General features: G+C 39.2%; 1 protein-coding gene across 2 annotated transcripts in view; it reads right to left on the reverse strand.

Annotated features, from left to right (window-relative positions):
* Positions 1-6,549: 6,549 nt before the first annotated feature.
* ak9 (adenylate kinase 9) overlaps positions 6,550-24,144 on the reverse strand; it is a 162,248-nt gene continuing 144,653 nt past the window's right edge. For both annotated transcript variants that reach the window (XM_073055891.1, XM_073055892.1), the window contains exons 36-38: positions 19,519-19,621; positions 9,615-9,729; positions 6,550-7,312 (exon numbers count right to left, since the gene is read on the reverse strand). In XM_073055891.1, coding sequence (XP_072911992.1) covers positions 7,101-7,312; positions 9,615-9,729; positions 19,519-19,621 — 430 coding nt within the window. In that variant the 3' untranslated portion in view covers positions 6,550-7,100. The remainder of the gene's footprint in view (positions 7,313-9,614; positions 9,730-19,518; positions 19,622-24,144) is intronic.

The raw sequence follows: 24,144 nt of genomic DNA on the forward strand, positions 1-24,144 counted from the left end.
GAATCAGGAAGGATAGCAAATACAGTACTCAAGATGTTGTATCTAAATACGCGTAGTATAAGAAATAAGATGGATGATCTTGCACTATTACAGATTGCTAGGTATGATGTAGCCATCATTAAATCGTGGCTGAAGGATGGTTATAGTTGGGAGCTGACTGTCCAAGGTTACATGTTGTATCGGAGGGATAAGAAGATAGGCAGAGGGGGTGGTGTGGCTCTACTGGTAAAGAATGACATGAAATCAGTAGAAAGATGTGACATAGGATTGGAATTTGTTGAATCCTTGTGGGTTGAATTAAGAAACTGCAAGGGTAAAAAGACGTTGATGGCAGTTGTATACAGGCCTCCCAACAGTGGCTGGGAGCTGGACCACAAATTACAACAGGAAATAGAAAAGGCATGTCAAAAGGGCAATGTTATGGTAGTCATGAGAGATTTTGACATGCAGATCAATTGGGAAAATCAGATTGGAAATGGATCTGAAGAGAGTGAGCTTGTTGAATGCCTAAGAGTTAGCTTTTTAGAACAGTTTGTCATTCAGCCTACTAGAGGATCAGCTATACTGGATTGGGCATTATGTAATGAACTGGAGTCGATTCAGGAGTTTAAGGTAAAAGAACCCTCAGGAACCAGTGATCACAGTATGATTGAGTTCAACTTGAAATTTGATAGTGAGTAAGTAAAGTCTAACGTAGCAGTATTTCAGTGGAGTAAGGGAAATTACAATGGTATGAGAGAGGAGTTGGTCAAAGTAAATTGGAAAGAGTTGCTGGCAGGGATGTCAGCAGAGAAGCAATGGCATGAGTTTCTGGGGAAAATGAGGAAGGTACAGGACTTGTGTATTCCAAAGATGATGAAATACTCAAATGGTAAAATAGTACAGCCGTGGCTGACAAGGGAAGTCAAAGCTATTGTGAAAGCAAAAGAAAGGGCATACAACGAAGCAAAAATTAGTGGGAAGATAGAGGACCGGGAAGTTTTTAAAAACCTACAGAGAGCAACTAAAAAAATCATTAGAAGGGAAAAGATGAAATATGAAAGCAAGCTAGCAAATAATATCACAGTGGATAGTAAAAGTTTCTCCAAGTATGTTAAAAATAAAAGAGAACTGAATGTGGATAGGGGACAGCTAGAAAATGAGGCAGGAGAAATAATAACAGGGGACAAGGAGATGGCAGATGAACTAAATGAGTATTTTGCATCAGTTGTCACTGTGGAAGACACTACCAGTATGCCTGATGTTGTAGTGTGTGAAGGAAGGGAAGTTGGTGCAGTTACTATTACAAGAAAGAAGGTGTTCAAAAACCTGAAAGACCTAAAGGTACATAAGTCACTCAGACCAGATGAACTGCACCCTAGGGTTCTGAAAGAGGTAGCATTAGAGATTGTGGTGGCACTAGAAATGATCTTTCAAAAATCATTGGACTCTGGCATGGTGCCAGAGGACTGGAAAATTGTAAATGTCACTCCACTCTTTAAGAAGGGAGGAAGGCAGCAGAAAGGAAATTATAGATCAGTTAGCCAGACCTCAGTGGATGGGAAGATATTAGAGTCAATTGTTAAGGATGAGGTGATGGAGTACTTGGTGACACAGGACAAGGTAGGACAAAGTCAGCATGGTTTCCTTCAGGGAAAATCCTGCCTGATGAACCTGTTAGAAATCTTTGAGGAGATTACAAGTAGGATAGATAAAGGGGATGCAGTGGATGTTGTATTTTTGGACTTTCAGAAGGCCTTTGACAAGGTGCCACACATGAGGGTGTTTACCAAGCTAAGAGCCCATGGTATTACAGGAAAGTTACTAACATGGTAAGAGCATTGACTGATTGATAGGAGGCAGTGATTTTGAATAAAAAGATCCTTTTCTGGTTGGCTGCTAGTGACTAGTGGTGTTCTGCCCACTTTTTTTTTTGCTGTTTATAAATGACTTAGATGATGGAATAGATGGCTTTGTTGCCAAGTTTGCAGATGTTACAAAGATTGGTGGAGGGGCAGGTAGTGTTGAGGAAACAGGTAGGATGCAGAAGGACTTAGACAGACTAGGAGAATGGGCAAGAAAGTGGCAAATGAAATACAATGTTGGAAAAAGCATGGCCATGCACTTTGGTCACAGAAAAAAATGTGCGGACTTCTTTCCAAATGGGGAGAAAATCCAAGTATCTGAGATGCAAGGGGACTTGAGAGTCCTTGTGCAGAACACCCTAAAGGTTAACTTGCAGGTTGAATCAGTGGTGAGGAAGGCAAATGCCATGTTAGCATTAATTTCAAGATGTCTAGAATACAAGAGCAAGGATGTGATGCTGAGGCTTTATAAGGCACTGATGAGGCCTTACCTTGAGTATTGTGACCAGTTTTGGGCCCCTCATCTTTAAGAGGATGTGCTGGCATGGGAGAGGGTCCAGAGGAGGTTCATAAGGATGATTCTAAGAATTAAAGGGTTATCACACGAGGAATGTTTGATGGCTCTGGGTCTGTACTTGCTGGAATTTAGAAGAATGAGGGGGGATCTCATTGAAACCTTTTGAATGTTGAAAATCCTAGACAGAGTAGATGTGGGAAGGATGTTTCCCATGGTGGGAGATTCTAGGACAAGAGGGCATAGCCTCAGGATAGAGGGGCGCCCTTTCAAAACAGAGATGTGGAGAAATTTCTTTAGCCAAAGGATGGTGAATTTGTGGAATTTGTTACCACATGCACCTGTGGAGGCCAGGTAGTTGAATGTATTCAAGGCAGAAATTGATAGGTTCTTGACTGGACATGGCATCAAATTATGGGGAAAAGGCTGGGGTTGAGGAAGAGAAGAAAAAAGGATCAGCCATGATTGAATGGTGGAGCAGACCCAATGGGCTAGATGGCCTAATTCTGCTTCTATGTCTTATGGTCTTATGGAAATTCACTCTTTGCTGGAAGCAAATAGAAGCCCAATATAACATCAAAAGGAGTGAACCATTCTCAGCCATCCATCAATCATGCCCTACTAGTGGCAAATCCTGAACTGAAAATAAACAAGAGAAAACCTGCAGATGCTGGAACCAAGTTATTCTTGACCCTGAAAAATTACCCAAGAGAATGGAGACAGGTATCTTGGTGTGGTCACAGCAAAACCTTGCAAATTTCAAAAATGTTTGCTTTCATTAATACTCCAGCACCCTTGAAGTAAATATACTATTTGCTGTCCTAAGCATTGAAGGAATAGGATCACCTATTCTGCCATTTCATAAGTTCATGTCAATTTTATCTTTGGTTGGTCCCAATTTCAAATTTCTCTTTTCCCATTAATCTTTGCCCCTTCAGGTCCAGAAAGTCATTTAGATTATAATTAACAATTAGCCCAGACATCTCACTAGTAACTGTCTGCCAACCTGAAAATCACTTATTTATTCCCACTCTATGTTTTCAATCCTTTATCCATGCTAATATATTATCTCAATCTTTGAATCATATAGCATTCTGTTCAACTCATTCACACCAACCAGTGAATATTTTTCATATGAATCCCACCTTTCAGCACTTAGTCCATAGCAGCTTCAACAGCAATCAAAAAGCTCATCGTGATCCTGAACAACTGATGAAATCCCTAAACCAGGGGTTCCCAACCTGGTATTCACGGGCCCTTTGCTTAATGGTATTGTTCCAAGTTTGGGAATCCCTGCCCTAAACATTTACTCACCTAACCAATAGAACATAAAAGTAGAATGCACTTTCTATAAAATGCATAGAGTCATAGAACACAGAAATAGGCCCTTCAACCTATCATGTCTGTGCTGACCATCAAGTAACTATCTATACTCATCTCATTTAGCTACACTTGAACTTCTTGCCTTGTAAATAGAAATGCTCATTTGGATATATTTTAAATGTTGTGGGAGTACCTGCTTCTACTCACTCTGGCAGTAGATTACAGATTCCAAGAATCCATAAGAGAAAAAGATTTTCCTCAGATAGCTTTCAAGCCTAAACCTATGCACTCCAATTTTAGATGCTTTGCTATGGGATAAAGCTTTCTGCTATCCATCTATGACCCTTTATCAGGTTCTCAACCTTAACCTTCTCTACTCCAAATACAACAAACCTACCCTTATCCACCTCTCCTCTTAACTGAAACATGCCACCATCATAATCATTGTGGAACTTCTCTACACCCTTTCTGGTGCTTTCACACTCAAATACATACTCAAATAAAAATGCTCAAAAGTTCGCCTCCAGGGCATACATATCATCCTGACCAGGAAATACATTATCATTGCTTCATTATAAGTGGATCAAACATCGTGGAAGTCTCTACTCAGCAGCACAGTGGGAGTACAAGGGCTCCCATCACACATGCAAATACTGTAGTAAAGGATGGGATTTAAATAGCTACTTTGCCAGCAATGGCCACAACTGATGAGTGGTGAATTCAACCCACGATTACTTTATTTAGAACCAAGAATTCTCCCCAGCGAGCCACAGCTGTACGGAACCCTCTACCAATAAGAACAACAGCATGAGCAACATGATGGGAATATAGTAAACACCAATTTCTCTTCAAGTTATATTTTATTCTGCTGGTTGTCTATCAGCTAATATTTGGATGAAATAAACAAGAGTGTAACAGTTCTGCAGAAGAGCACAAAAGCAGAGTGGTAATGCTTCAACCTTATAAAAGACTGATAAGACCTCAGTGGGAATAATGCGTGCAGTTCTGGTCACCATATATATGAAAGATGTGATAGTTCTGGAGAGGAGATTCACTAGGGCATTGCCTAGAATGGAACTCATCAATTCTGAAGAGAGACAGGATTATCTTGGTCTGTTTTATTTACAGGGTCAAGGGTTTAAAAGGGACATGTTTAAGGTATATAAATTACAAGTATTGGGAGAGCAGACTGCCAGGAAATTTTCCATATCAGAGGAGAATAAAATTAAAGGACAGAGATTTAGAATAAGAGGTATAAGTGATTTAGAGGGTGTCTGAGGGGTACCTTTCTCACCAAACAGTGGTGAGTTTTGGAATGCACTGCCAGAGAGAGTGGTGGAAACTGAGTTCCAAATCATTTGGATTATTGCAGACAGCATTTAAGACGTGTCTACACAAACTTTTGAATTGCTTAGGCATGAGGGTGATAGAAGATGGAATTAATATGGATGGGTGCCAACTCGTCAGTGTAGATGTGCTGGGTCGAATAGCTTGTTTACATGCTGAATGACCCTCTGATTCTAAGATTCATTTTCACTTCCTCAGGAACATTAGCCACAGCAGGAAACCAAGAAGATTTCATAATAGATTAGATGTCCATATCTAGGAATAATGGTGCATTGTTCCCTGAAGGTGGAATCTCATGTGGATAGGGTGGTGAAGAAAGCTTTTGTTATGTTGGTCTTTATAAATTAGAGCATTGAGTATAGAAGTTGGGATGTAATGTTAAAATTGTACAAGGCATTGGTGAGGCCGAATTTGGAGTATTGTGTACAGTTCTGGTCACCAAATTATAGGAAAGATGTCAACAAAATAGAGAGAGTACAGAGAAGATTTACTAGAATGTTACCTGGGTTTCAGCACCTAAGTTACAGGGAAAGGTTGAACAAGTTAGGTCTTTATTCTTTGGAGCGTAGAAGGTTGAGGGGGGACTTGATAGAGGTATTTAAAATAATGAGGGGGATAGATAGAGTTGACAAGGATAGGCTTGTTCCATTGAGAGTAGGGGAGATTCAAACAAGAGGACATGAGTTGAGAGTTAGGGGGCAAAAGTTTAAGGGTTACAAGAGGGGGAATTTCTTTACTCAGAGAGTGGTAGCTGTGTGGAATGAGCTTTGTTGTAAAGGCAGGTTCGGTATTGTCATTTAAAGAAAAAATTGGATAGGTATATGGACAGGAAAGGAATGGAGGGTTACGGGCTGAGTGCGGGTCAGTGGGATTAGGTGAGATTAAGCGTTCGGCACGGACTAGAAGGGCCGTGATGGCCTGTTTCCGTGCTGTAATTGTTATATGGTTATATGGTCCACTGAGTAACAAAGCAGCTTCTTAATATTTTGATGACACGGGTATATGGAGCAGGAGTGATCGCTTGAGTTCTGTTAAACCCAATTAATTTCTAGGATATACATATGTGACAGTGGGAATGTACCTCAGACTCTCAATTGATAAATCTGTTTTGATTGTGAGTTTTCAAGATGAGGGATACTACTTCAATAGTATCATGGCATCAGCTGGAGAAATTGTGAATTTTACTGCCACATTTAGATCTCTGTAGTTAAAGACAGTTAAGTACCATCAGACTTAAATCTTTCGGAACATAGAATATAGAACCTAAACATTACAGCACAGAACAGGCACTTCAGTCCACAATGTTCTGGCCTGTTACGATCAATCTAACCCCTCCCTCATACATGGCCCTCTATTTTTCTATTATCCACGTGCCTATCTTTTAAGCCCAGCATATATAAAATGATGCAAATATATACTTATTTAACTGACTACATTACTTTCTCTGCAGAAAACACGTTTTGAATTTGATTTTCTTGGCATCTACACATAAAAGCCCATTGCCATATCAAAAGCCTCTAATATATCATTTATTTCAAATGAATACAAAGTGGATTTTCTGTTATAAAGTGAAAATAATAACATGTAAAAATCTTTGGAAATAAGTGTAACAAGCACATTGAGAAATAAACAGTACTCTATACTAAGGTGGTATACAAATGAAATATACAGGTATATCAATGTGTTACACTTTTGGCAAAGCTTCATTCTCAGCAATGTGAGTTCCAAATCATGAGCATCAATGCAGGCAGCCCATAAGTATTTAATCTAGGAATGGTTAATGGTGGGGAGGGAAATCACAATATAAACACTACTGAGGTCCTATGGGTTACACTTGAAACCTAATGAGACCAATTGATAAGAGATCTGGGAAGAGCATACAAACTCAAGGCTAGTTAAAAGTTCATGCCATGGGGAGGATAAACATAAAACAGCAGGACAATGAAAACTTTTTTATAATTAACAATGTAAAATCCAATAATTACTATTGTAACATGTTCCTTGGCAAATGCTTTCTGGCTAAAGATGGTTTAATCTGAAAAACTATGAAAGATTCAGCAAAGATAAATCTTCTAAGGAATACTTGTTAATGTAGGTTCTACATTTTTGAGTGATAGAAACGTTTGTAATTTGTGATCAAAGTCAATGGGTCTATCTTTGGGTTCTTTGTACTTTCTAGTCATCTTTGATCCAAGGTAGCTGATGAGTTCACAGTGTTCTTCATATTGCTCCAACTTCTTTTTGTATTTCTTTCTCACATAGTCATAGCTTTTTGGGTTGTATGCTGAAAATATAAATATTTAAAATGATTTCTCTCCTTAAAATAAACCCCAACTAGTTTCATCAAATGCATATCTGGTTTAAAGTCACAATTTTGTACCATAAGAGGAATTTTGTTTTTAAACTTAAGCTACATAATTTTAACATATTTATTTAAAAAATAGACATGTAGAAATAGAAATCTGTTGTACCTGGGAAAATGGGCCTGTCATGGCTCACACAAACCATAATTTACATTTGACATGTCTGGCTAAAGATCTACTGCTGTTAGAAAATGATTTTAGCATCCATAAGGCTGTTCTTCCATACAGGGATATTTCATGTCTTTAAGCGATAGAATAAGAAATACCACTATCAGTTATAATCAGAAGCTACAGCTTAGATATTATAGGGCTGTTCTCATAGAACCCTAGACCAAGATGAAGGCTCTCAGCTTGAAATTCCCCTCCATAGATAGTGCCTGATTTGCTGAGTTCTTCTAGCATTTTCTGATTGTAAGGTGACACTTAATTGCCCATCCTTGCTGCTTTGAGAAGGTGGTGATGAATTGCCTTCTTGAACTGCTGCAGTCCCTGAGGTGTGGGTATGGCCATAATACTGTTAAGAGACAGAATTCCAGGATTTGATCCCCATGACAGTAAAGGAATGGCTTTATAATTCCAAGTTTGGATCGTGGTTAGTTGGAGAGTTGCTTCCAGGTGATGGTGTTCCAAGATTTTGCTGCCCTTGTCCTTCTATCTGGCTGCTAGAAGTTGTGGGTTTGGAAGGTGCTGTTTAAGGAACCTTGGTAAGTTACTGCAGTGCATCCTATAGATGGTACAATCTGCTGCTACTGTGCGCTGGTAGTGAAGGAATAGTTCACTACCACTAATAGTTGTGGATAAACTGCCTTTCAAGTAGACAGCTATGTCCCATATAGTGTCAAGTTCTTGAGTGTTTATTGAAGCTGCACTCTTCAGGCAATTGGAGACTACTCCATCACACTCATCATGAAAGTAAATAATCTCAGACTTTTCCACATCAAAACATTTTTGTTATAACTTACATTTAAACACCAATCAAAGTATTTTTAATAACAAATGACTGGTTGACTAAATTGACAAATGAATATATTTTCAATAAACAAGCAGAATAGAGATAATAGATTTCAAGTTAGAAAGTGGGGTTTTGCCCCAATTTCATCGTCATGAGTTTGAGTTATTATTATATAAAAAAAAAGAGAGATTGGTAATTGTAAGGAACTACAGATAGGACTGATTCCCTGTACCAATGAATTATCACCAGAATGAGTTACTGTCAAAACCATTTAGAGTTAAGGAAAACTGTACAATTGAGAGGGAACTCCAAACAGGGTATTCACTTGTACAGCCACAAAGAGGGATCTTCTTGATTTTCACTCTATCCAGGTGGGTCAAGCCAAACTTAGAAAATATATGGAAGAGACAAATTCCTATAGAAGCAGTAGGAAATGCTGGTGAAGTGCAGTGAAGGGGGTATGTTGGATAGGGATTGGGGGCTGAAATGTATCTTTTATTGAATAGGATACCCTAATAGGGATCTCAGGAATGCTAAACTAGGTCTCACATTGCCCAGCAATGTTTGAGTAGGAGAACTTTGAGGGGAATGGCATCATTCTATGCGTCATGAGTAAGATTTCTGATTTAGGAATGTTGGATCTATCATATATAGTTTTGTTTGCTAGATCAATCATATAGTATGGTTCAAATGTCACTGAAGTCCAGTTGAATTCCCAGAGTGATGTAGAACAACCAGAAATAGTAGGTATTAGATTTCAAAGAAGCATTATGTGCTTGGATTTCTGGGCACATCAAGAACAAGTGTAAGACTTTTCCCATCTTAAGTTGAAGACTGCCTAAAAGAAAGAATTTAAATCAATAATCTTTTTAGATCGCTGTAGAAACTAATTTTCTTAAGCTCTACCAACACCAAAATCTCTCTTTAGTATTGTTTTATGGTTGTTACTTGACCACTACAACCATGATAAATAAACTATAATTACACATCAGTATTTCTCCATATTTCTTGGATTTGTGCACAAGGTTCACTGGTACAGAGTATAGCATTTGTATAAGATGGGCTCTCATCAGAATTATCTTACTTAACAGCTCTATAACTTATGAACAAGTTGCTGGACACAGACATTTCTTGACTTAGAATGAGATAGCTTAGGAGTATGAAACTACCAAAAATCACTTTTAAGATAAATTTAGCAATTTAAAATATTAATGTTTTCTCTTGAACTATGCAGAGATTCTAACATATAAATATATAATTATATCCATTACCTTTAAGATGATATGAAATATAGAGAAGTGCAGACTTCCTCACACTTAAGAAAGGATATTTTGGCTTCAGACAGCCCACAGCTGTTAATGCTTTAATTATTGATACTGCTGCTCCCTACAAAATAACAGTCTTCAGAATCAGAATCAAAATTAGGTTTAATACCTCCAGCATATGCATGAAATTTGTTGTCTTTGCAGCAGCAGTACATTGCAATACATAATAATAGAGAGAAAAAGGATATATAATTTATTAAAAACAACCAGATTTTGGCTTGTATAGATCAATAATATAGCATGCTCTCCCCATCAGATAAACTTAAGTATTATGTCTTAAGAAGCTATAGAAATTATTATAACCAACAAATATTATATACAGTGAAACAGTCACCAAGCACTAAATTAGACTTAATAGTTGATTAAAATATAAGGGAAAATATTTTTACACATTGACCTTAAGTCTGATAAATCAATTGTTCAGAATTCTTAAAAACATACCCAAGCATTGGTTTCCCTGTTCTCTTTAATATACTGGGGCTCTGGTTGCTATTTTCCTTTCATGCACTGTGGTGCCAGTTCCTCCATTTCTTTGAAACACACTGGGATCCAGTTACTTTGCTCCCTTTAAAATTTACCAAGGCTCTGTCTACCACTTTTTCTATAAACTGACATGGGTCTCTTTTACTTGGTCCACTTGAAAAAATATTACACTACTGCACCATATCTAAGAAAAGTAAATTTACTTTAATATTGTTCAATTAACATAGCAGTTTTATCATACAAAAATCCACTTTGAGAAATAAGAAGGGTTTAATCATACAAAAATCCATATTGAGAGAAAGATTGCTCTCTGAGGTAGGGTTTAAAGAGGATCTCAGAGAAAATTAAGAAATGTAGTAACGTAATGTATGAATTCTAGAATTTAAGAGGATAGAAGGGTAGCACTAGTAAGAGGAAAGATTTGGGAAATATGAGACACCTTGGGGAGTTACAAGTTACAAAGATAGCAACAGTCAAAGTAATGAAATGAATTGAGCATTAAGGACAAGGTGGCCTTTTGAATTTGGGGTTTGTAATTTCAATATGTTACAGTTCACAACTGTGAATAAGAAGAAATTGCTACAGATACCACATCTAAACATGAACAGTGATGGACAATTAAACAGTTAACAGGAGGAGGCAAGACCCAACATATGAGGACTAAAGACAAACCTGAAGCTCCTCAAACATGTTAAACTAGAGGCACTAAATGTTGATCCCTCTCAGCTTCCTCCTGGGACCCTGACCCATGCCGTAGGCAATCTTCAGCCAATTAGATTTTAATTACCCCACTATAAACTGAGATGATAAGAGTGTTAAGGGGAAAGAGAATAATTCATGAAATGTATCTGGGATAATTTTGTACAGTATGTTTTTGGTCCTAAAAGGAAGGATTACTAGATCTGATTTAATGGTATGTTTTGGTAAGAGATTATTTATGAGATAGTGATCAAATCATTATAAGATTTAGATAGTCTCAGCAATGCTAATTTCAATGGAGTAAAACTGGATCTGAAAAATGAAATGAAAAACTGACAATCACAAATGTAACAGAGCAATGGGCTACCTTTGAGGAAGAAATTGTTTAATGAGGTACATTGGAAGAACACACAATTCAGAGCTCCATGGTGATGAAAGAGTACAGAGAAAGATAAAACAAAAGATCTCTTATGGTAAGTGTCATATTGTGAATACAAGGGAGAACCAGGCTGAGAATCAGAGGAGATGTCATAAATGGAAGGCAAAGAGAGCTTGTGAGAAAAGACTGAGAAAAGTGAGAACTGCTAACATAAATGGGAATTCAAAATGTTCTTTCAGAATATAAAGAGTAAATGGATAATACATGGAGATGTAGAGCCTTCTAAGGATAAAACTGGCAAACTAGACATGAATTCTGAGGACACTGATTGAGTGTATCTATCTTTACCTGGAAAAAAAGTTACTTCAAACTAGTGAAGGAAGAGGCAGTTGAGGCGCATGGCCAAGTAGTTAAGGCGTTCGTCTAGTTATCTCAAGGTCGCTAGTTCGAGCCTTGGCTGAGGCTTGCATGTGTGTTCTTGAGCAAGGCACTTAGCCACATATCGCTCTGCAATGACACCAGTGCCAAGCTGTACGGGTCCTGAATCCCTTCCCTTGGACAACATTGGTGGCGTGGAGACTTGCAGCTTGGGCAATTGCCAGTCTTCCATTAAAAAAAAACTCTCCAAGGTGCAATTCCATGGTCTATCGAGACTAATGGAGGCCTACACCTACAAATTCGAAAAAACTTGGAGACCATTTATTTCATATGATGTAACTTGATCTTTTCCGAATCCATTTTATTATCCTTAAATATTTGGATAGAGGAGCAGAGTTATCGAATTTAACCGAAGGGTCAAAAGTGACACTTCTGAATTTTTCTAAATTTAAACAAGATATAGTTTGGGAAAACCATTGGAATGTAGTAGGAGGATTAATCTCTTTCCAATTCAATAAAATGGATCTTCTGGCCATTAATGTAACAAATGCAATCACCTGACGAGCTGAAGAGGATAAATAACTATGTTCCACCATTGGTAAGCCAAAAATTGCAGTAATAGGATGAGAATGTAAATCAATACGGCCATTACGTATTGGCCATGTAGTGGCCATTACAGAGACTTGGCTGGCACCAGGGCAGGAATGGATTCTCAATATTCCTGGATTTCAGTGCTTTAAAAGGGATGGGGGGGGGGGGTGGAGGGGAGGAGGTGTGGCATTACTGGTCAGGGATACTATTACAGCTGCAGAAAGAGTGGGTAATGTAGCAGGATCCTCTTTTGAGTCAGTATGGGTGGAAGTCAGGAACAGGAAGGGAGCAGTTACTCGACTGGGGGTATTCTATAGGCTACCTGGTAGCAGCAGAGATACCGAGGAGCAGATTGGGAGGCAGATTTTGGAAAGGTGCAAAAATAACAGGGTTGTTATCATGGGTGACTTTAGGTTCCCTAATATTGATTGGCACTTGATTAGTTCCAAGGGTTTAGATGGGGCAGAGTTTGGATGGATTCCTGTCACAGTATGTTGACAGGCCGACTAGGGGGAATGCCATACTAGATCTAGTATTAGGTAATGAACCGGGTCAGGTCACGGATCTGTCAGTGGGTGAGCATCTGGGGGACAGTGATCACCGCTCCCTGGCCTTTAGCATTATAATGGAAAAGGATAGAATCAGAGAGGACAGGAAAATTATTAATTGGGGAAGGGCAAATTATGAGGCTATAAGGCTAGAACTTGCGGGTGTGAATTGGGATGATGTTTTTGCAGGGAAATGTACTATGGACATGTGGTCGGTGTTTAGGGATATCTTGCAGAATTAGGGATAAATTTGTCCCGGTGAGGAAAATAAAGAATGGTAGGGTGAAGGAACCATGGGTGACAAGTGATGTGGAAAATCTAGTCAGGTGGAAGAAGGCAGCATACATGAGGTTTAGGAAGCAAGGATCAGATGGGTCTATTGAGGAATATAGGGTAGCAAGAAAGGAGCTTAAGAAGGGACTGAAAAGAGCAAGAAGGGGTTATGAGAAGGCCTTGGCGAGTAGGGTAAAGGAAAACCCCAAGGCATTCTTCAATTATGTGAAGAACAAAAGGATGACAGGAGTAAAGGTAGGACTGATTAGAGATAAAAGTGGGAAGATGTGCCTGGAGGCTGTGGAAGTGAGCGAGGTCCTCAATGAATACTTCTCTTCAGTATTCACCAATGAGAGGGAACTTGATGATGGTGAGGTTGATGTTCTGGAGCATGTTGATGTTAAGAGAGAGGAGGTGTTGGAGTTGTTAAAATGCATTAGGACGGATAAGTCCCCGGGGCCTGATGGAATATTCCCCAGGCTGCTCCACGAGGCAAGGGAAGAGATTGCTGAGCCTCTGGCTAGGATTTTTATGTCCTCGTTGTCCACAGGAATGGTACTGGAGGATTGGAGGGAGGCGAATGTTGTCCCCTTGTTCAAAAAAGGTAGTAGGGATAGTCCGGGTAATTATAGACCAGTGAGCCTTACGTCTGTGGTGGGAAAGCTTTTGGAAAAGATTCTTAGAGATAGGATCTATGGGCATTTAGAGAATCATGGTCTGATCAGGGACAGTCAGCATGGCTTTGTGAAGGGCAGATCATGCCTAACAAGCCTGATAGAGTTCTTTGAGGAGGTGACCAGGCATATAGATGAGGGTAGTGCAGTGGATGTGATCTACATGGATTTTAGTAAGGCATTTGACAAGGTTCCACATGGTAGGCTTATTCAGAAAGTCAGAAGGCATGGGATCCAGGGAAGTTTGGCCAGGTGGATTCAGAATTAGCTTGCCTGCAGAAGGCAGAGGGTTGTGGTGGAGGGAGTACATTCAGATTGGAGGGTTGTGACTAGTGGTGTCCCACAAGGATCTGTTCTGGGACCTCTACTTTTCATGATTTTTATTAACGACCCGGATGTGGGGGTAGAAGGGTGGGTTGGCAAGTTTGCAGACGACACAAAGATTGGTGGTGTTGTAGATAGTGTAGAGGATTGTCAAAGATTGCAGAGAGACATTGATAGGGTGCAGAAGTGGGCTGAGAAGTGGCAGATGGAGTTCAACCCGAAGAAGTGTGAGGTGGTACACTTTGGAAGGACAAACTCCAAGGCAGAGTACAAAGTAAATGGCAGGATACTTGGTAGTGTGGAGGAGCAGAGGGATCTGGGGGTACATATCCACGGATCCCTGCAAGTTGCCTCACAGGTAGATAGGGTAGTTAAGAAAGCTTATGGGGTGTTAGCTTTCATAAGTCGAGGGATAGAGTTTAAGATGCAGCTCTATAAAACTCTGGTTAGGCCACACTTGGAGTACTGTGTCCAGTTCTGGTCACCTCACTATAGGAAGGATGTGGAAGCATTGGAAAGGGTACAGAGGAGATTTACCAGGATGATGCCTGGTTTAGAGAGTATGGATTATGATCAGAGAATAAGGGAGCTAGGGCTTTACTCTTTGGAGAGAAGGAGGATGAGAGGAGACATGATAGAGGTGTACAAGATATTAAGATGAATAGACAGAGTGAACAGCCAGCACCTCTTCCCCAGGGCACCACTGCTCAGTACAAGAGGACATGGCTTTAAGGTAAGGGGAGGTAAGTTCAAGGGGGATATTAGAGGAAAGTTTTTCACTCAGAGAGTGGTTGGTGCGTGGAATGCACTGCCTGAGTCAGTGGTGGAGGCAGACACACTAGTGAAGTTTAAGAGACTACTAGACAAGTATATGGAGGAATTTAAGGTGGGGGTTATATGGGAGGCAGGGTTTGAGGGTCGGCACAACATTGTGGGCCGAAGGGTCTGTAATGTGCTGTACTACTCTATGTTCTATGTTAATACTCAAAACTGTTGAAATAATATTAAAAGTGTCTTTCCAATATTTCTCCAAAAGAGGGCGAGACCAGAACATATGAGACAAAGAAGCTACCTCAGAATGACATCTATCATAGACAGGATTTATATGAGAGAAAAAATGAGCTAGCTTGTCTTTAGACATGTGGGCCCTATGCACCACCTTAAATTGTATCAACGCATGTTTAGCACATATAGAGGAGGAGGTAACTAATTGAAGAATTTTCTCCCATTTCTCTGTAGGTAAGGAAAGTTGAAGTTCCTTTTCCCATTCATTCTTGATTTTATCTGATATATCTAGCTGCATTTTCATAATCATATCATAAATAGTTGTTATTAAACTCTTCTGATAAGGGTTTAAACCTAATTTTTTTTCTATGGTATCAGTTGTATATGTATTTGGAAAAGTATGTAACATTACTCAAAAAGTTTCTAATTTGTAAGTATCTAAAAAAATGGGACCTGGGCAGATTATATTTATTAGACAACTGTTCAAAAGACATGAAACAGTTATCAAAGAATAAGTCTCGAAAACATGTTATACCCTTCGTTTTCCATACCAAAACGGTTTGATCCATAACAGAGGGTTGAAAAAGGAAATCAGGTATAATAGGGCTTGATAGAATAAATTTATTCAAGCCAAAAATTTTACGAAATTGAAACCATATTCGTAGTGTATATTTAATTATTGGATTAACCGTTTGTTTATTCAATTTAGAAAGAATAAAGGGAAGCGAGGTCCCTAAAATAGAAACCAATGAAAACCCTTGAATGGATTTACATTCAAGGTTTACCCATTGTGGACTTTGAATTACATCCAAGTCCTGTGACCAAAATATTAAATATTAATTGCCCAGTAATAAAATCTTAGATTCAGCAATGCCAAACCACCAGCCGTTTTAGACTTGTGTAAATTTTTTTTTTCTTGACCTAGGATTTTTATTCTGCCATAAATATGAAGAAATTTTAAAGTCAACGATATCAAAAAAGGATTTAGAAATAGAAATTTAAAAATTGGTAGCGCTTGAAATAAGTATAAAAATTTAGGTTAAATAATCATTTTAATTGATTCGACCAATCAGTGATAAAGACAATGGGGACCATTTAGTAAGCAATTGTTTAACCTGTTCAATTAAAGGTAAAAAATTGTCCTTAAATAAATCCTTTTGCTTCTTAGTAATTTTAACACCCAAATAAGTAAAATAGTCTGTAACCAATCTGAATAGTGAATGTTTATAAATTGGAAACTGCATATTTAATGGGAAGAGTTCACTCTTATTAAGATTCAGTTTGTAGCCAGAAAAGCTACTAAACTGGGCAAACAGAGATATAACTGCAGGAATGGATTTCTCAGGATTGGAGCTATATAGTAACAAGTCATCTGCATATAATCTTAGCTTGTATGTCCTATTCCCACAGGTAATGCCAAATATATTGGGTGAATCACAAAGAACAATAGCTAAAGGTTCCAAAGTAATATCGAATAATAAAGGGCTAAGAGGACAACCTTGCCTAGTGCCACGAAACAACTGAAAAAAGGGAGATCTTTGATTATTGGTAAATACCGAAGCCGAAGGGGTATGGTATATCAATTTAATCCAGGATATAAATTTCAAACAAAAATTAAATTTCTCAAGCGTACTGAGGCTCTGCAATGCTTTCTCAGCGTCCAGTGAAATGACACATTCTGGAGTTCTAGTTGAGAGAGTGTAAACTATATTAATTAATCTCCTAATATTAAAAGACTAATAGCGATTTTTAATAAATCCAATCTGGTCAACAGAGATAATTTGAGGCAATATGTTCTCTACTCTAGTTGCCAATATTTTAGAAAAAAATCTTGGAATCCACATTCAGCAAGGATATAGGACTATATGATGCACATTCAATAGGATCTTTATCTTTTTTAAGAATTAAGGAAATAGAGGCTTCATAAAAAGATTGCGATAATTTACCTATGGTTAATGCATCCTTAAAAATTTTACATAACCAAGGAGAAAGTATCGTAGAAAAAGATTTTAAAAATTCTACTGTGTAACCATCTGGACCAGGTGCTTTACCCGAATTCATCAAAGAAATAACCTCCTTTATTTCTTCTTCTGTAATAGGGGCACCTAATGTTAAACATTCATTGGGTGATAATTTCAGAATATTCAATTTCCTTAAAAATTCATACATTATAGTGGGGTCATCAGGAGATTCTGATTGATATAAATAATTATAAAATTCTTGAAAAGATTGGGTTATCTCATCATGATCAACCGTCAGAGTGCCATCTTGTTTATGAATCTTGATAATCTGGCGTTTAACCAAAGCAGTTTTCAACTGATTAGCCAGTAATTTACCAGAGTTATCACCATGTATATAAAACTGGCTCATAGTTTTAATTGATTTTCAATCAAGGATGTTAATAATAGACTATGCTCCATTTGAAGTTCAACTCTCCTTTTATAAAGCTCTTTACTAGGAGCAATAGAATATCTCTTATCAATTTCTTTAATCTTGTTAACCAGCATCAGTATTTCATTATTGATTCGTTTTTTCACTCCAGCAGAATATGAAATAATTTGTCCACGGATATATGCTTTAAAAGGGTCTTATAATACCCCAATGGAAATTTCTTCCATAGAGTTTGTTGAAAAGAAAAAATCAATCTGTTCCCTAATAAAATTGACAAAGTCTGAGTCCTGAAGCAGAATAGAATTGAGCACTAGAAAATGTATCCATTATTTTGATAGATAGTTTTAAGTGTGCCTGGTCAGAGATGGCAATGGAATCATAGTTACAGTCAATAACAGATGGAATTATACGAGAACTAAATGAGAATTAAACATGCCACAAGAGGACAAAGGCTTAAGGTGCTGGGGAGTAGGTACAGAGGAGATGTCAGGGGTAAGTTTTTTACTCAGAGAGTGGTGAGGGCGTGGAATGGGCTGCTGGCAACGGTGGTGGAGGCAGACACGATAGGCAGTCTTTTAAGAGACTTTTAGATAGGTACATGGAGCTTAGTAAAATAGAGGGCTATAGGCAAGCCTAGTAATTTCTAAGGTAGAGGATATGTTCGGTACAACTTTGTGGGCTGAAGGGCCTGTATTATGCTGTAGGTTTTCTAATAAAAAATGGAGTGGTGGAGGAAATAATAGGCAGGATAGACACAGGAGAGCCAGTGGACATTAACATGGACTTTCAGAAGGCCTTTGACAAGATGCTGCACATGAGGCTGCCCTTGGTATTACAGGAAGGACACTAGCATGGATAGAAGATTGGCTGTCTAGCAGGAGGCTAAGACAGGGAATAAAGGGGCTTTTTCCAGTTGACTGCCAGTGATTCATGGTGTTCTGCCGGTTTTGGTGTTGGGACGGCTTCTTTTCACATTTATATATCAGTGATTTGCTTGATGGAATTGATGATTTTGTAGCCAAGTTTGAGGATGATATGAAGACAGGTGAAGGGACAGGTTGTGTTGAGGAAGCAGGAGGTCTGCAGAGGACATAGACAGATTAGGAGAATGAGCGAAGAAGTGGCAGGTGGAATATAGTGCAGGGAGCTACAGCCATACACTTTGGTAGAAGGAATAAAGGTGTAGACTATTTTGTAAATGGGAAGAAAATTCAGAAAACAGAAGTGCAAAGGGACTTGGGAATCCTCATACAGAATTCTCTAAAGGTTAACATGCAGGTTGAATTGGTGGTAAGGAATGCAAATGTAATATTAGTATTCATTTCAAAAGGGAGGGAGGGCTCCGTCAGTCTGGATCGACCATGGATGTTGTGTCCTAGCTGTCTAGATACGCAAACCTGGACAGTACAACATGGAGAGCAAGCTCATTTCAACAGGACAAGGATATAAAAATAAGGATGTAATGCTGAGGCTTTATAATGCATTGGTCAGACCACAGTTGGAGTATTAAGCAATTTGGGGCCTCATTTCCAAAAAAGGATGTGATGGTATTGGAGAGGGTCCAGAGGAGGCACATGAGAATGAAAGGGTTAATGTATGAGAAGTGTTTGTGCACTCCAAGGCACAATCCCATAGCTTCATCTTTGATCTACAGAAAGTCAGTGAAGCTGAAAGAGAAGTTGTTCAATGTGAGGACAACCAGGTGAAAGAGTGTACTGGTGGGAAAAGAGGACAAAGTGCTTTTGGAATATCTGTATGTAGAGGATATCTCTGGTGAAGACAAGCCATTGGGGTGCAGGAAGCCGGAAAGTGTTAAGGCGGCAGAGAACATCAAAGATGTCACAGATGTAACAAAGGAAAGGAACTGGTCAAGGGGAGAAAGAATTAAACCAAGAATAGGAAAATGGATTCAAGGTTGCAGGCTTTTGTGTACTTGCATCAGTTCAAGAAGTTTATAAGAAAATTTCTGCCTTTAAGCCAGGTAGGTTTAGATTATTAGCAATTGAAGTCATAGGATTGCAAGAAAGAGGATAAGGTAGAACTAAGTGTTGCTACATGCATGTCAATTTGCATCACTCATCTGATAATGTTGTAAATGCCCTTACTTGTTCCATATATCCAAGTATTGGAAGTGAAGTGAGAGCTACCGTATCTTTCACTGGTGGAAGTTTACTTGGGAGCTTCAGATTGCAGTACTTCTCAGGATGTCTGAAAATGATTAAAACATATGTAATCTATACTTAGAAGCTGTGTTTAAGACAACAAGGCATTATTTTTTTGACCAGAACTTCCCATTTCCCTGATATAAATTTGTTGGATTAGATCAAAAAACACATTGCAATTCCATTTTGTTAAGTGTATCAGCAACTTTTTCCAGGTTATGGTGTTGAAGATCTGTAATTCTTTATCTAAGTCATTCAGGTCTTATTACAAGCTTACATCCTAGCATTAAGGAATGATGCCCACCTGTAAAATTTGGTATGTCCCTATTTTTAATTTTTATAATTGCATCATATAAAGAATCCTATCCAGATACATCATTGTTATGATACACACCAGACCATGCTAGCTTCTGGGGTTTAGATGCTCTGATTCTCTGGAATATGGATAGCTGGCATGGCCCCATTAAAGACTCAGGTCTGTCCTGCTATTTGGTGACCATATTTTGGTGCCAGGGTTTTTAAACTTAAAGAGCACCTGAAATGAGGTTCAGGGCTCAATTGCCAGCTCTACTTTGGATTCTCATCTAGCATCAAGTTTAGAACCCTGTTCTCATTTCAGTCTCGTACTGTGTCTCGATTCTAGTCTCGGATACTTCATCACTTGGGTCCTAACCATCTTCGCCTAGGTCTCTTATCACACATCACAGCTTGGAACAGCAACTGCTCTGCCCAAGATCCCAAGAAATTACAGAGAGTTGTGTGCACAGGTCAGTCTATCACAAAAATCAACCACCCCTCCATTAACTCTACATTTACTGCTGCCTTGGGAAAGAACCCAACACAATCAAACATCACTCCCACCCCACTCATTCCCTCTTCTTCCCCTTTCATTGGGCAGAAGGTAAAAAGCTTGAAAACAAAGCTTTTCATTGTATCTAGGTATACAGTACATGACAACAAAAAATCAATTACCAATCAAAATGCCACAAGGAAAGCAGATCTGGATTCCTATATTTCCCCTATCAACTTCCAATTAAACAGCACCTTCTCACTAATAACATGCTAATGTGGGACTGTGATTAAATAGCATGGCTTAAAAGAAGATAGGAAATGAAGATTTTATACCTGTAGCTATAAGGTATTTAGACAAGACAATAACAGAACTGAAGTTTTGATACTGAGAAAAACACAAATTGTATCACTGAAGCATTCAGCTCACCATCTGGTGTTGGAGCCAGTAATGCTCACCTGTTCCCACACTAATGTGATCTGGATGTGAATGGTTGAGTAAACTAGACCGCTGTACTGGGGAGGCAGTCAGTGAACCATAGTGTGGCCTTAGCAGTGACTAAAGCTCGGGTAGTGCACCACTATTGCCCAGTCCTCAGTTGGGAGTTGAATTATGCCCAATCAGTGAGCAGGAACATGAGAAGAAGTGGTGATTTTATTTAGGTCCATGACTGAACATTAAAAAAGGCAGCACTTTGAGTCAGTTTTCGGAGTTGGATCGTGTTCAATCAGTGAGCAGGATTCACTAGAAAGGGTGAATAGAAATAAGGCAGGGTAAACGAACAGCCATTCTAATAGCGGGCCAATGTTGGAGGGGCTTTGGCTCATCAGACTTTGGCGAGGTAAGTATCTCATAAGTTTCTCTTCTTCTTTATTCTTCATTCCTCATCTGTTAGGGCACAGTTAGTGCAGTGAGAATGGCACAAGGGGCTGTGTTTTGTTCTCGCGTGAGATATGGGAATTCTGGGAGACCTCCAGCCTCCCAGATAACCACATCTGCACCAGGTACACTGAGCTGCAGCTCCTCAGAGAATGTGTTAAGGAAATGGAACTGCAGCTCAATGAACGGGAGATTAAGAAAGTGATAGATAGGAGCTAGGTTTCAGGAGACAGGTACTGGGTGACTGTCAGGAGAAGAAAGGGAAATAGACAGCCAGTGCAGAATATCCCTGTGCAATTCCCCTCAATAATGAGTATACAACGTTGGATACTGTTGAAGGGGATGATCTACCGGGGGGGGGGGGGGGGGGGGGAAGCTGTATCAACTGGGTCTCTGGCATTGAATCTGACACTGTGGCTCAGAAGAGAAGAGAGATGAAGAGGACTGCAGCAGTGACAGGAGATTCCATAGTCAGAGGAATAGAGATGGGATTCTGTGGACGCGATAGAGGCAGCCGGATGGTATGTTGCCTCCCAGGTGCTAGGGTCAGGGATTCTTGGATTGTGTCCATGGCATTCTAAAAGGACAGGGTGAGCAGTCAGAAGTCTTGGTGCATATTGGCACCATTGATATAGGTAGGAAAGGTGAGGAGATTCTGAAGAGAGATCTTAGGGAGCTAGGTAGAAAGTTGAAAAGCAGGACCTCTAGATTAGTAATCTCTGGCTTGCTGCTTGTGCCATGCACCATTGAGGGTAAGAGCAGGATGATTTGGTAGATGAATGTGTGGCTGAGGAACAAGTTCAGGGTGCAGGGGTTCAGATTTCTGGATCATTGGGATCTCTTGTGGGCAAGGTACAACCTGTACAAAAGGGATGGGTTACACCTGAACTCGAGGGGGACCAATATCCTTGAGGGCAGGTTTGCTAGAGTTGTTTAGGTGGGTTTAAACTAATTTGGCAGAGGAATGAGAAATGGAGTAATAGGGCTGACAATGAGGTAGTTGGTTTACAATCAGAGGCAGTGTGTAGTGAGACTGCTAGCAAGAACAGACTGATGATAGGGCAAAATTGCAGTCGATGGGATGAATTGCAATGTAAAAGGGGACAAAATTAGAAAGGGTGATGAATACAGGACATAGCATATGTAGCATACGGAATAAGGTAAATTAACTTGCAGCTGAGTTACAGATTGGCATGTATGACATTGTATCACTGAATCGTGGCTTAAAGAAGATTGTAGCTAGGAGCTTAACGTCCAAGGATACATATTGTATTGAAAGGACAGGTAGGTAGGCAGAGGGGGCGGGGTGGCTCTGTTGGTAAAAACTGAAATCAAATCATTAGAAAGAGGTGGCATAGGGTCAGGAAATATAAAATCATTGTGAGCAGAGCTAAGAATCTGTAAGGGTAAAAAGATCCTTATGGGAGCTATATGCAGACCTCTGAACAGTAGCAATGATGTGGTCCACAAATGACATAGTGAGATAGAAAATGCATATCAAAAGGGCAATGTTACAACAGTCATGGGGGAATTTCAATATGCAGGTAGATTGGGAAAATCACATTGGTGTTGGATCCCAAGAGGGGGTTTTTGTAGAATGTCTATGAGATGGCTTATTAGAACAGCTCGTGATAGAGCCCACTAGGAATCAGCTGTTTTGGACTGGGTATTGTGCAATGAACTGGAATTGATTACAGAGCTTAAGGTAGAGGAACCCTGAGGGGCCAGTGATCATAATACAATAGAATTCACCCTGCATTTTGAGAGGGAGAAGCTAAAGTTTTATGTATCTGTATTATAGTTGAGTAAAGGGAATTACAGAGACATGAGAGAAGAGCTGGTCATAATTGATTGGAAGGGATTTCTAGCTTCTGTCACTCACTCAGATTCTTATTTCAGATCCATAAGAGCCTATACCTAGTTAGCTAGAAGTGGTGGAATGCTAGTGGTTTTCTTCGGGAACTGCCAGCCACAATCAGCCTGATATAGCTGAGGGGGCAACAACACACAAATAGTGGAAAGAATATAGAAGAGAAATTTCATTTCCAGTTTATAGAAAGTTGTAAAAATTAGAAATCTTCAGTTACTCTCCAAGTATATATATTTGAATAGTAATGGTAATGAAAAGGAATTTCTAAAACATGCTGAAATGTTTCCTTTTCCAGAAAATAGAAGAGCATTTGGGGAACAATTACACAGTCAGAGTCGGCACAGTAACTGATGCTGCTACCATGCAGCTCCTGACTGTTCTCAACAGCTCCTGACATTCAAGACTAATCTTGAATATCTCAGTTTGGAGCCTCTACATTCTCTTTGTGACAAGCATGGGTTCCCTTGGGTACTCTGGTTTTCTTCTACATTCCAACGATGTGGTGGTAGATCCATTGTAAATGATCTCTAAGTGTAGATAAGTGGCAAAAAGAATCAAAAGGGAGTTGACAGACATGTAAGATGTAATAATTTGCAAAGCCACAAGGAAATAAGGAAAGAGGAAATGGGAAGATTACTCTGATTGGACCAGATTGGCTTAAAGCCTATTTACTTTGTGTTGCAAGTAAACATTCTTTGAACAGTTATGGAAAGAGGTGTAGTAAAAAAATATTTCAGTGAAAAGAGTTGTGGATTTGGTGGATGAGAAAAATTGGGTGAGGATAGTGCAAAAGTGTAAAAATAATTAAGGCTCAGAGGTACACATTCCTTTAATATTCATCAGCGTTCTGCACAAAAAATGCATTAAAATTCCAATTTTAAAGTGCGTCAGAAATTCCTCAGTGGGTGTTTACAAATAACATATAAAGTGGGGTTATGTGGAGAAATTTGCCACTTCGGCACACGGCCATGAGAGTTTGATATTCTGCTGTGCATTATACCCAAAGTACTACATAAAAGAAAACAAGCAA

This window comes from Hemitrygon akajei, chromosome 9 (genome assembly GCF_048418815.1).
Source record: "Hemitrygon akajei chromosome 9, sHemAka1.3, whole genome shotgun sequence".
In the NCBI taxonomy this organism is placed as follows: Eukaryota; Metazoa; Chordata; class Chondrichthyes; order Myliobatiformes; family Dasyatidae; genus Hemitrygon; species Hemitrygon akajei.